Source organism: Corvus moneduloides, chromosome 3 (assembly GCF_009650955.1).
Source record: "Corvus moneduloides isolate bCorMon1 chromosome 3, bCorMon1.pri, whole genome shotgun sequence".
Lineage (NCBI taxonomy): Eukaryota > Metazoa > Chordata > Aves > Passeriformes > Corvidae > Corvus > Corvus moneduloides.
In genome coordinates this window covers 67,688,220-67,702,305 of record NC_045478.1, presented here as the reverse complement: position 1 = coordinate 67,702,305, position 14,086 = coordinate 67,688,220, and the positions used below count along the sequence as shown (strand labels likewise).

The window sequence follows — 14,086 nt, the reverse complement described above, 5'->3', positions numbered from 1 at the left end:
GGATGTCTCTAGAGCTTCGGAACACCAGATTTTGATGTGATAGGACAGGGGCTTAGGTATTCTATCCTACTCCCTGCCACCTCAAAGAAAGCTTAAACACCTTAAGTGCTGCATTGCACCCAATGGCCTGGTACTCTCTTTCCAGCTATGTGTGTGTTCAGATAAAACTCCAGGTGAGAACACAGTGCATTCACAGTAGGGGCACCCCAAGCTTCAGTGGAAGTCTGTGGGCTAAGGGTATAAAAGAGACTCCCAGCAGCACCAACATCATCACCTGACTTGATTCTGCTGCTCACTGCTGTGCTGCCTACAGACAGTCGCTGGCCAGGACAAGCCTTCCCTACTGCAGTTATAGCATTACTTGTGCAGATAATCTGCCAATAATGGAAGTGCACACGATTCCAGTGATGCCTGAAACAGACTTTAAAAACAGTCAGACAAACTGTCTCTAAAACTTAAACAGATCCTAGTGCTGCCTGACTCTGAATACACTCTGAAGTAACTGTTTCAAGAGCTGCTCTGCAGTAAGCACGACTGCAGAACTCCAAAGCTGTGTACCTTCTAAAGCCAGTTCACTAACTGAAATACGAGAGATTTAGCTATGCTGGTACTAAAAACTACATGAGGACCTTTACAAGGAAGCATTAATAGATAAACATTAGAGGAAAAAATTGTGTAAAGAGTAGTTTCACTAATTTCTCTGGAAAAGGGATTAATAATTTACTTCAGCAAAGTACTAGACTAGAAGCCCATAATTTTGTACGTTGGGAGAAAAAAAAGTACAAGTACCTCTAGAGAGTCTCCATCACATTCCCCTTCCTCTGTAGTCTTCCCCATTTCTTCAGTGATACTGTTCACCATGTCAAAAAATCTGTACAAGAAAAAAAAATAAAAGGAGAGAAAAAAAGCAAACATACACTTGAGAAAATAACTGGAGACAGTATAGGAACAAAGTAATGAATGGACCAAGAGAGGACTTAAATACAGTAAGTATTATTTTATATAATTACGTATTATGTAATAATAATGTATATATAAGTATATATAAAAATGTTATTTATACAATAAGTATAATTTCAGTGTATAAGTTTGCTTGTCAGAAGAAAAATTTTGTTTGCATGGAGATTTAACCCTCAAAATCTGAAGTTTTTCTACTTCTTTTATATGTAAAAGAAATCCATGATATCTGAAATTATTAATGGAATTAATATTTCAAAATCTACAGCTCGGTTTAAATTCTTATCCTATACCACCACTTCTTTATGTACATTGAAAGAACTGAAGCATCATGAGAAGTGCCAGGAAGTCTTGCTACATTTGGAAGAGGTTTTGTAGTGTAGGAATGCTAGCTTTAAGTTTTTCCTTGAATGAAAAGGATGTCTATTTCATAACTTTTCATTTAAAAAATACTATTATATATGACTTCTATCCTTTTGAAAGAATGAAAGTGCAAAAACCATGTTGTGCTAAGGTATTGCTTACTCATCTCCTAAGAAGAGCTCAGATGTAAAGGGGAATGAACACGGCAAAAGAACCTATATGAACTGGAATGGATGAAAGAACAAGCTGGAGACTGGGCTGTGAGGTGGCCCCAGTCATTAATAGACAGTACTGCAGTGATTTTAGGTGAAGTTGCAGCCTTTTTTAGCACAAAAAGACGTGACATTTCCTCTGGCAATGCCTCCAGGATCAATTCAACACCACAGCCTTAAGCTTATGGAGCAGAAACACAGATTAGAGAAACCCCTAATTTTGCGCAACAAACCTTTGCCAAATTTCCTGCAGGGACACAGGTACAAACTTATGTAAACACATGCTAATGTAAAGGAAATCAAGTGTGCTTCTTCGTAATTGTAAATAAAAATATATTTACAGAGAAATCTTGACCTTGTTACTCCAAATGTTCCCACTTCAGAAAGTCCTCCTAACGTTTAGGATGCTTTGTTGAACTGAGGGCACACACTTTTAGTAAGCTGTAATATTGTAAGTATTACAAAACTAATCCTAGAAATGTGTGTGTAAAAAAATAATTAGATTGATAATTGTATTTGTTTCTGATGTCTGCCTGAGCTTGCTCTTTGACCCTTCATACATCAGATCTCCAGAGTACCATCTATTAAGCTTTCCCACAAAAAGATGCTGATCACTGAGGACACTCAGATCTACTGTCAGCATAGTTCTGAAACAGTCAGGCCCTGTTGTGCATGCAGACACCATCTACCCCATTACAGGCCATGTTTTTTTCTGAAATAACAGCAGTGACCCACCTTCTACAATGAAGTTCTGTGCAGAAGTAGATTTGGAAGTCATCTGAGTTGTGCAGCACGTACAAGAAACAGCATCGTTCTTCAAACTTTGAAATGCTGAAAGAACAGCCAAGAAAGTTACCGGAAAGATGCATTTAGACTTCTGCCAGCTTTGTAAAACCACACAGATCAACCCATTTAACATGGGAAAGCACCAGATTAAATCTGAGAATCCGTAGTTTTTCCTTATTGTAAAATCACTCTCTTGTAACCTCCAAAGTTCACATTCTGATGCTTGCTATCAGCTTGCCCCCCTTGTCCAGATATAGCCCAAGAAAGAGTAGAGCAAAGAAATTAATAGGAACATTTCCAGTGACCTGTGACTTTTTTGTCTTCAGTGCATTTAGGTAAGGCCCTTAATTTTCACTCCTGCAGCCAGGATGAAACATCCTTTCAGGATCATATTAGAAAGCTGGACTTTGAACTGAAATAATGAGTCCTTCATGCTTTAGACATCAGCCACAGCTCAATCTTGAACACAAAATTTTCTGCTCAGTTCCTTGTTAATTGGTACCTTGATAGTATGTTGGAAAAATATTTTTAAATTAAGTCAGCATCTAAATATGAGGTGAATGACTTTACTACCCTTGCCCACTCATGTCTTCCTTCAGTTTTGGTTTTATCTGCTATAACTGCAGAACAAAGATAAAGAGGAGGAATGTATGCCATTTCCTTATGGATGCATAGATGTCTCAATGGAAAAACAGAAGAGGTGCAAACTCTTGTGTGGTTGTCAGTTTTCCACCCCAAGTAGGTGGCAGCTCGTGCAAAGATACTCATTCACCAGAACTGTTTTATATGCCTGTTGTTGCTCTGCTCCTTACAGAAAATATTAAATGTTATTTGAAATAGCTCTTTCTGTAACTTTGTCACATATTGAATGCCAGCTGTCAATCTGATGCAGTATGATTGATTCTTACCATATTGGAAAAGGGCGGGGGGAAATGGCTAGGGGTGTTAGAAGGGAAAATAATGCAGTATTTGAGAAACCAAGGCAAATTAGGTCTCCTTACTAAGCTTATTAATATACTGGACAATATCCACAGTCCTAGTGAAATCAATCTATTTTAGTTGGATCAAGACAGCCATCATATCACTATTTAATTTGTAGCACAATAAAGTAGAATTATGTATTATATTGTGCCAAAGGATTGATAATTTGACTAACATAGCAGGTTTTTTTTAACTACAAGGAAATGGTTGGAATTTTCAGCCTTTAATAGGTGTCTAAGATTGTCTGATCTTGCTCTCCTTTATAATTCCTCTATTGCAAAACCCTGTAAATTTTGATAAACAAATGACTCTTTAGACAAGCTGGGAGGTTTGCCTTTCATAAAGCTACTCATGAGAAGACTGAGTTTCATTATAAGAATATTTGGCTCTGGGTGTGGTGATTCATTTATTTTTACATTAGGAAAATTCATAAGTGCTAAGTAATGTACACATTTAGGAAGACAGTCACTGTCCCAAGCTTATAAACTAACTTTTATGTTAAGCTTTTCAAGCATATAAGTAAACTCTCTATATTTGGAGCAACTGATATTAACAGAATTACTCATTCATTTCAAGTTCCACGTGCATTTAAACATTTTACTGACTGTGAGCTGAAAGCTGATATGCCCAGAAACCACCGACTAACATAGCAGTGAATAAAAGGCTAAGAATGTGGACTGTACACAGAGGCCAGGGAAATTCATAAATATTTAAGACCTTTAAGTGAGGGTTTACTTGCTTATATGTTGCTTTCGTCCCTGAAAAAAAAATAAAAGCTAAACTTAAAAAAGGAAGACTAAAAACCACCCAGGTTATAAAAAGAGACAGGATAATTTGCTCAGGAAATGCCTCACTCTAACAGGGCCCAAGCAGACATAGTACCCACTGACATCTGCGACAGGAGAACTGGGGCTGAATTCGCCAAACTCCGAAAACAAACAGGGAAGCAAGGCCTCGTGCCCAGCTCGGGTACATCCAGAACTCCCCTTAAGTCAATAAGAAATACTGCAAATGCTGTAACTACTGATTACCAGTACTTCCAGATGAAGCAGCAGATTAAACAGGTGAACACTGGCAGGAATCATAGAAAAGGAGCTGTGTGGAATGTCAGTGTGTTTTCTAGAAGTCTAGCAGTACAGGCACCTCTCATTGCTGTAATTAAGTAGTCTGAGTTCAAAGTTAAGTTCAAAGCACCAAGAACTTGGGATGGAAGACAAATAGCCTTGTCTCAAGCTTGTCTAAGTTCTTAAGCTATGAAAGAAACTGGATGCAGATCTAAATCCAGCTTTTCCACTGTTTCTAATGCTACTTTCATCAGGATGGCCTCTAAGACACTCTCCCCCAAAAACAACACAAGTAATGGTTATTTCATAATCCAGGACTTCTCCTGAACAGCGAGTAAAAGACAACTTGTAGTCTAGCAAACTTCAGTTTGCCACTTTAGTTTTTATTTTTCAGTTGGAAAAACACATTTCCTATCTTCCTGCCCATATGCTGTCAGCTCTGCAGAACAGTAGGAACTTTGCTCAATAACCTAAGATACAAAGTACCTTGGGGAAACAGCCATATTCCAAAAGCTCTGATAAATCCTTTAAGAATAACAGCACCTTCTGGCCTGATTCAATAAGAAACATCTGCATTTAAGAGGTCAAGAAGGCATATGGCAAAAACAGAGGTATTTACACTGGCACACAAACCGCTAATCGATGAGTCTCTTATACTAAAGCCCATTCCTACGAATTTCTGCATACAGAGAGTGATTTAGTACTGTTCTGCTCAGAGTTCTACATACTTTCAAGTTTGCAGTCCAGAGAGCTGAACCCTCTTACTTGAGAAACAAAATGCTGATTACACTGGCTGTTATACAGCAAGCAGAAGAAGTGACCCTCTGTCACTGCTGTGAAGTATTTACCAAAAACGTGAGCCACTTCAAAGCTAGGTGTCTCTCCAGACCTGCTGTCTCCTTATGGAATGCCATAAATATTTACGGAGGTCTTTGTTGAAAAAGCCACCAAGATCATGTACAAAGACCTGCCTTGTATGTTAAGGCTGCATTTCTAAAGCTGACTCTTACTAGTATAGGAGGGCTGAGAATCCTTATAAAGCTTGCAACTCCCCCATCCTACACTGCTTTAAGTCTAGGAGCCTCAAAGTAGCCAAAAATAGTCTTGATACAAAAATAGACTAGAAGCAGGCCTAGTTCTGAAGGCTCACCCACTCCAAACAATACTTGCCGTCATAAAACTAGGAAAAAGCCCTGTAAAACACTGAAACATTAAATGATCAGAAACTTGCATCTATTTAAAAGAAGAAAAAAACCCAAATTTCCCCCTGCAGCTCCTCATGGAGGGAGCCAGAGAGTTCTCCACAAATCCACAGTGACTTTTGGCTCACTGTAAAGTCATCTGAGTTGTTTTGGACATCTGTTCAGATGAACAGATTGGAAAATCAATTGACAAATTAAATGATAATTCACAGTTTAAATAACAAATGCAAGAGGTTACACCAGAAACAGTACTGACCACAGCATGGTTTAATGAGGGGTAGGAGGAAGGAAAAACCAAAAGGACAGTAAATAAATAAATAACTTCTTTCGTCCCTTTTTTTTTTTTTTTTTAGAAACACACAAAAACATACTGTAGCCAAAACCCCAACCAGACTGAACTAAGCACATCATTGCAATTTTTGCCTAAAATAAGCTGAATCCCACAGGATTGAATTTTCGTGCCTATTGATAGTTTGGTGTTTTTAAGTCACTTTTTGGAAGGAAAAAGAATCATCCATCTGTGCAAAAACGTCCTGCAGACATAGCAACAACTCTGTGTATGGAACAGTTATTATTAGAACAGAGCAACGACTATTTAAAAAATGTAAGTTTCTGAACTTTTTTTTTTAATTACACTGTAAGGAAAGTGGAAAATTGCAGGATGACAAATATAGATAAATTCTCAGGAAAAGAAGAAAAAAACTACGATGAAGAATAGAAGAATAGATGAGAAGAGGTTACAGAAGTGATAGAATATCACTGTCCCTCCAAGGTCCACAGCAACAGCTTAACACAAAATTGATTCAATTACTCCTTTCATTTCAAAACAAAGAAGGGAAACAACTTACCTTACTCCCCTGATAGAAGCAGCACAGAAGTTCCACTCATGGATACCTTTCTGTAACACACAGTAAAAAATAAAAAAATAAACAAAATATTCCTTCTTACGTATGAAGGGCCAGTAGGCATATCTTCTAGAATGAAGCTCATGGGAATGGGAAACACACAAATGACAACAGTCTGTTTATTACCTGTTAACAGCTATTTTTCAAGGCTTTTTTTTTTTTTTTTCACCTGAAACCAAAGCAACAGGAGTTCTACACAGAAGTTTTGGGTTATTTCTTCACTGTTTATGCTGCAAACACAATTTACTATTTTAGAAAACATCCAAAAGAGCAGATCAGAAGAGATGGCAGTATAGCCTTGTTTGGATACTGAACTTGGGATCACATGCAATACTCTGAAAAGGAGGGGGAAAATTATTCCACCTCTGAGAATAATGAGAGCTTGCTCTGTACACTCAATCGCCTAGTGTGTGGGAAGGCCAGGTAGAGAGAGCTATGAGTAGAAGTCTAATGCAGGAGAGAGCAAAGTGAGAAATTCTTGCAAAGTAGGAAGAATTGCTCAGGGAAGGAGCAAATCTGAAGGCAAAGTGTCCAAAGAAACAGGAAGGAGACTATTTGACTAGGGATTCAGAAGAGAGCAGTAAGAATGTACCAAAACTGCTAAGAGCTGCTGGAGTAAAAACATGTCTGGAAGAAAGAAGCCACCCTATGAAAACACAAAGGGCCAGGCCTCACTTATTTTAGATCTTTTAAATTTACAGCTGTCACATTCAGCAGAACTGAGTTCTCTGTAGAGAGAGAGAACTCTGTAGAGTTATATTGCTCTATGTTTATGTTCTAATAACACTTTACTGCAGCAAACAGAAGCCTTTTGTATCTGCTAAAGAAAACATTCTCCTTTCAGGAAAAGGTGGAACTACACCACGTCACAGCCCTGGCAACACTGGGATCCCATCACAATGAGCCACATATTTGAAGAACCTTTGCTTTCTGCAGCTGAATTTCATTTGGCATTTTAGTGATCTGAGCAAGGGCATAGTGTCAAACAGACACATAATCAAATGCATTCCAAAAGAAGACTCGAGAATGTGTAGCTTACAAAACAGTGAAATATACAGAAGTCAGAACAGATACACCACTGAAATAGTTGCACAATGCGCAGGAGATGACAGTGGAAATTGCTCTCCCAGATATAACAGCTTTCTATAAGGACCTACATCAACTTTTTCCACCCCTGTAATTCTTTCCTTCCTGCTCAAATCACATTAAAGGTTGTGATGCTAATATGAAATGCCTAACACAATGGACCAAAAATACAAGCAAACATCTTTCTTGATGCACAGGTTTCACAACTATTATAAAGTACAAAGTGGTAACTTCAATATCTCTTCAATGTTAAATGGGGTAAGGGGTTCTCTCACAGAGTAAGGAACAGGAGAGCAGCTTGATATTAGGAAAAGATGAAATTGCATCTTGAAATGGAAGTACTAACTGATGCTAGTTATGGCGTCTTTGTGAAACTGTTATTTGAGTTGCCTGGTTCTCTTGCATGAAGGAAGATCAACTCAATCCCTATGCTAATGAGGACGGGTTTCTGCCTAGTCTTTTACAATTCCCTTCATATACAAAATCTACTAGTTTCCAATTTTCCATGCTTAGAAACTCTCTTCAGAGCTAAGCTATTGGTGCTTGTCCAATTCCCACTATTGGGAATAAACTAAAATCTAAATAAGTTAAAATACACGTTCTGAGACACAGAAATGCTCACGAAACATAACAAGAAACATTAGTATTCATTTTTTACCTGTCACCTACATGCAACTAATCTCTTAAATCTTAATTACCACACGAAGTTCTCAAGCAATGAAGTAACATAAAAGTTACATCCCTTCATGATCTTGCCAAGTTTTGAATACATTGGAGTAAATAGATCAGGCATGCTATCCAAATTCAGCATCTGTTCTTTGGTTAGGCAAAAAAATCATCAACTACCCAAAACAAAACTCAAAATGGATTCAGAAGCCAAAGCAAAACAGAGACAGGCTGTTCTGTTTCAAACTTACAAAGAGCACTGCTGCATTCCTCTAACCCCATGCGGGAAGGGTTGCTAAAATTAGGGAACTGCAAGGCAAAGGTAATGTGCATTCTACAAAATAAAATGCTGTCTGATTTTTCTAGGCACTTGTTTATCTTAAACTCAGTATTATTAAAAACATAAATGTTAAAATATATTGCTAAAAAGCAATAGAAAAGAAAGAGGCTACATTATTTATCCTATGACTGTCATTTGTCTATTTAGCACAAAAGTGCCAGCTGCAGGCTCCACTGAGTTTCAGTTTGGATTTGAAATGGAAATTCAGCTTCTTTGTGCGTGAAAGGAAGTTCATACACTTTGTAACTCACAGATCTTACTCTTGGAGCACTGACTGAACTCTGGAAAACAAGTAGAACCATTAATTTATGTGCCAAAATGAACTGAAATCTGAAGCATGAATTGCTAAAGCTCTGACAGACCTAAGGTTGGTAGACTGAACTTGGATAGATGAAGAAGTTTCCAAACCCAGCTAACATGCCCTTGCAGTAGAGATAGGTGTTTTTTCTTGTTAATCAGCCCCTAAAATGCTTGTTTTCAGGCTACTAAGGATCGAAGTATGAGTCTCCCCTGGGCAGTAGACTGACAGATAATATATCCTTATCCTTCACAAAATCTCTTAGCAAAGACAAATATTATACTGGTTATATTCAGCAGAAAAAGAAGGTGGAGTCTCCAAATTTTTCTAGTCCCTTTTCTCCCTGTAAAATTTCCGATGGATTCTAACGACTTTGACAAATTGCAACAGACTATAATTGTACAGCTGAAGGGGCAACTACCAAATTGCCCATTGCATTCTTTCAAAGGGTATGGTGGCTCACAGGGCACAGAGCATCAATCAGATTTCTGGCTACTCAATAAGCTCACCACAGTAAGGATTCTGGCCAGAGCAAAAGTACTAGGGAGTGCACTTAATGTCTAATGCCAATGATTAACACTAGGACAGAAACACGGAAACACTATTCTGCAGAAAATACAAACACACACACCTCACATGAGGAAGGAGAAGGGGAAAATGGAAAGAAATGTATAACGTGCTATAAAGAAACACCTATCTTCTAAACACCAAACAGGTGTAGACTAATACATCCAAATCCTTCTCCCAACCAGAGGGTAACTGGGCCGTCAAATGACACAGCTATGAAAAATGCCATTGCTGAATGTATCAAAAAAAAAATCCCAGTAGCTAAATGATAAATGAATGCACCATGGAATACACTTTTTGGAATATGAGTGCACATGCTCAAGTAAGGTTAACTCAAACTGCAACATGGGAAGTCATGGCAATGAGGTGCTATGTGTGGCCACTACACCAAGCCTACTTGTTTTGCTTAAAAAGAATCCTACACAAAAACCCTACACTAAGAGATATTAGGATTCTCCTTAAAAATACTGTCAGGTAAATATCAGAGAGAAAAAGGAACCACTTAATATAAACACTGTTAGCAAAAGAACAAATGTGTATAAAATGTCAACAAATTCAGACTGAAAACTAGAAGATTTAAAGTAACTCTTTTTTACTTCACCAGCAATATTCCACTCTTGGCTCTTCTAGAGTTGCAGTGGAATTCTCAAACCACTTTTCAGCATGACTGGTCAACCGTGAAACCTATACTGATACTCAGAAAGAGCTCAATCACTTTATGTGAAACATTTTATGGGAAGACTGTCTGCAACAGAGGTGAAGAGGACTCAACAGTTCAGAAAATTCCTTCTAGTCCGTCGTTCCTTCTTACACTTCAGTTAAGCCACTTAACAGAAGGCAAAGTATTGTTTGGAGGTGAACTAAATATACACACAAAAAAGTCCACAAAAGAAAAAAAATGCATGTGCAAGTAATCTCTAAATAGAATATATATTCTGAATACAGGAATACTTTCAGAACAGGTATTTTAGAATAGCAAGATTAAGTCTGTAGTTCTGGCAAATAATTATTTACTGTATGGTAAATTTTTATTTTGCCTAAGAATTACATAAATTTATTTTTTAAATTATTCTCAGAGCCTGAGCCAACTTCAAAAAACACCAGTCAGACTAAACCACAAATAAATAGAAATGTATTGGTCTAGGCAAACATTTCAGTTTGCTCTCTAAATATGCTGTTTCAGCTGCCATTTACGTTTTCTCATGAACTCACAACAAAAATTCTAAGCAGTACAGCCTCACTGTATTTTGCGTTCAAAAATGTTTCTCCTTTTAGACAACTGGCAGGAAAGCTGAAGATTGGACTTGCCAGTGTTAGGTTATTGGTTGGGCTTGGTGTTCTTAAAAGTCTTTTCCAACCTAAATGATTCTATGATTACAGATTCTATGAAAAACAGGTCTTCATTGCCCTATCCTGCAGCCAAACAAAATGGTGCCATGGAAGAATGAACAGCTCTTACAAATCACAGCACCCCCAGTGTTTTGCCTCCAGCTGACTCAGTCTCCGCTCACTCTTCATATACTCCTTCATGTTCCTGTGCTGACATCCTTCTCCAAGGTTCTATGACATGCTCCTTGTCTTCCCTCCTACCAACATTTTGCTTCCTAAGCATCCCAGACTGTAATAACCATTCCAGGTTTTCTTCTCCACTTCCATCTCCGGATTTTCTAAGCTCCTTTCCAAATATGTCTGGCTATCTCACACCTTGACATATGGACATCCCAGAATTTTCAGTTTCTAGAGCATCTATCTATCCTTCTGCCAAGTGCTTCTTTGGCATTTGATTGATTCTGCTCCCATTTTAACATGTCAGTCTCTATTACTTTCATATTAAAGGAGTATTTATCACAGCTGACACATAAAACTGTAAGTACGGGAAGATGATAGTTCTGGAAGAATAAGCAATTTTCTGCTGCATTATTGGTATGATGACAGTAAATTGTAAATTACTTATGAAATCTTAAGCAAAAGACATGTTGTATATTATACAAAAGCTTAAAACAACCTGAAGGAAGATGCAAGTTACTTTGAAAAATGAGGGGAAACAAAAGATCCATTGAAAACTGGGACAATCTTAAGCACGGCAATACATCTCAGCATCTTCCTGTGTGTTACTAAAACACTTTTCTACTTTCCAGAATCATAATTAGATGCAACTGGTCACATGTTACATGCCTTATGTACCATGCATACTTTTAAATCATGAAAAAAGTTGAAACTACAGACATACCTTGTCATCAGGCAGCACGTGCCAGATGGATACCGTCTTCTCCTCAGCTTCACTGTTGATGGAGAGATATGAGGGCTGATAGATTTTTGTTGGTTCTAATATTAAAACCTTGTAGAGAAAATAATTTTTAATAGTTAGTGCAAAACCAGTAGAACTTCAAAAGGTATTGAAATCTGTTAAAACTATTTTTCTAGTCACACCATAGCAGGAAAAACAGGAGAAATAATGAAACAATGAAAAGCAAAATTTTAGGTACTGAGCTAGTTTAGTGTGGCTGACAGTAATTTAAGATTTAAAAAAAAAGCCAACTTTAATTTTTTTATATAAGGCTGTTAAGTGTCAATGGGTAGCATGTATCAATTTTTCAAATTATGTTTTTGAAAAATGCCAGGTTTTGAAATCTTTCTGTCACAATTCAGTCTCCTACAATGCTACCCTAGAATGTCTATCTCCCATGTGGAGAAGATCCACGGTACAACTTTATCATCTTTTGGTAGAAGCATATTTAGGCAAATCAGAGAAACAGATTAACCTAAACTGAACTGCTTTTGATTTAGACCACCGTGACCTGTAGCCAAACCAAAAGTAGATCAAATGATTTTCTCAAAAGCAACAAGAACCACTTCAAGAGGCTGACAGCTAAAAAGTATAGAAAGTGTAATGGAATAAGTGAAATAAAAACTAGAAGTATAATTTAAAAGAGATGGGATGCAATAATGATTGACTAGAGCAAGTTGGTCTACACCTATTTTAAAATGTGTATAAACACCCAAGTAGAAAGTCTTGGAGAGAGCCATGGCTTAGAGTGAAATCTAAGCCATATCTCCTCCTTCAGAGTTGGTAAGCACACAGATATACTGGAAGCAGTGCAGGGCTAAATTCCGAAAAGTACCTACACATTTACTCTGTAAATGATAACCAGTGTGAATTAAAATGTGTTGCTTGGCATCTCCAGACACTTACAATTTGTAAAATCTGGTTTAAGCATCTCACAAACTGCGGTCTTTATCCTACAACAAGTTATCCATGCACTGTCCTTTCTTCCTCTAAAGGCCAAAGAGAGGATGATGACACTGATGCTACCAGATAAGTGAGTAACTAACAGCTAAGCTAGTACCCAGGGACAGTGGAGCTCTTAAGTTCAAGCTCTCAGAACCATTCACAATAAGGAAATATGAAAAAAGCTTCTTTTAGAATAAATTAATTGCAATCTGGGAGAAGGGGGGGAAAAGAAAGTTGCTAATTTTCATTTTGTTGACTTGTTGAACTGTGTGATTTTCATTCTGAACAGGCACAAAGAGAATTTTTGTATTATGAGAAATCACATGTCTGTCTGCAACACCAGTGTAGTCAAAAAATCACAGAATAGTCTGAGTTGGAAGGGACCCAGAAGGATCACTGGGTTCATACAGGGATCAAAGCCATGACCTTGGCCTTATCAGCACCATGCTCCAACCAACTTCCTGTACAACACCATCAAACCGGGTGGACACTGGGTTTATCTTTTGGCTCACACTAATGCAGTGATCAGCTTTGTTTTGCCTCTTAATATTAATAAAAATTCAAACCATTTTACTTGGACAGTTTTATAAGTCAGAGTCTGCTTTAAGTATCTAATTGAACTATTTCATCATCTAAAATCCAAAAGGATTATGGCCTTGTCTTGTACAAACTCCAGAAGACTCAAAATATCTTTTGTTCCCCTGCAAAACTTTCTACCTGTTCTCCTCAGAAAAGGAAAACCAGACTCCTTAGACAGTCTCTCATTGCCTCAAGCTCTTGCTGTTCAACATTGAAGTCTTACTTATGGTTTATTATCACATCTACACATGGAAGGTAAAAGAACTGTACAAAACAACCTGTATGCACTTTAACTATCTGGGAGGCAACAGCCAAGTGCTATTTAAAACAAAAAGCTGTTTTTGCTGATGGTTTGCTAAAAGGAATACCCAAGACATTATTTCCTGGACATATATAGCTGATAAGTGCAGCAAACATAGACCTTCTTACATTATACTTTCAGGACATGGTACAGCACTGGGGCATCTAATAAAAATTCTCAGCAAAACTTTTGTGGAAGAAATCAGAAATAAACATATATATACACACTTATAGTGCAATGTTGTTGAAATGCATTTTCTAGTAGCTGGAACAATACATTTCGGACTGTTTGGGCTGATTTTTAATCTCTAACAGGGCACAGTCTTAATTGGCAATAGAGTACACAAAGGCTGCTGAGCTAGAAAAAGACTGAAATTAATTAAATATCTTTCCTTCAAAGCATAGTATAGTTAATATATTACCACGTGGAATACACTGTAAATGTTTGCTTTAGAAGTATGGTAGCAAACAATAAATAGCAAAATTCTATCTTGACTTTTTCCTCCTTACTTTTTTATGGAGTACACTGTGCAATCCTGTTGCACCCA

General features: G+C 37.5%; 1 protein-coding gene across 1 annotated transcript in view; it reads right to left on the bottom strand.

The window, feature by feature from the left end:
• The window catches only part of MAP3K5 (mitogen-activated protein kinase kinase kinase 5), a 100,349-nt gene that overhangs the window by 27,511 nt on the left and 58,752 nt on the right, over positions 1–14,086 (bottom strand). The window contains exons 11-14 of the mRNA XM_032102068.1: positions 11,658–11,765; positions 6,414–6,463; positions 2,268–2,363; positions 790–871 (exon numbers count right to left, since the gene is read on the bottom strand). Coding sequence (XP_031957959.1) covers positions 790–871; positions 2,268–2,363; positions 6,414–6,463; positions 11,658–11,765 — 336 coding nt within the window. The remainder of the gene's footprint in view (positions 1–789; positions 872–2,267; positions 2,364–6,413; positions 6,464–11,657; positions 11,766–14,086) is intronic.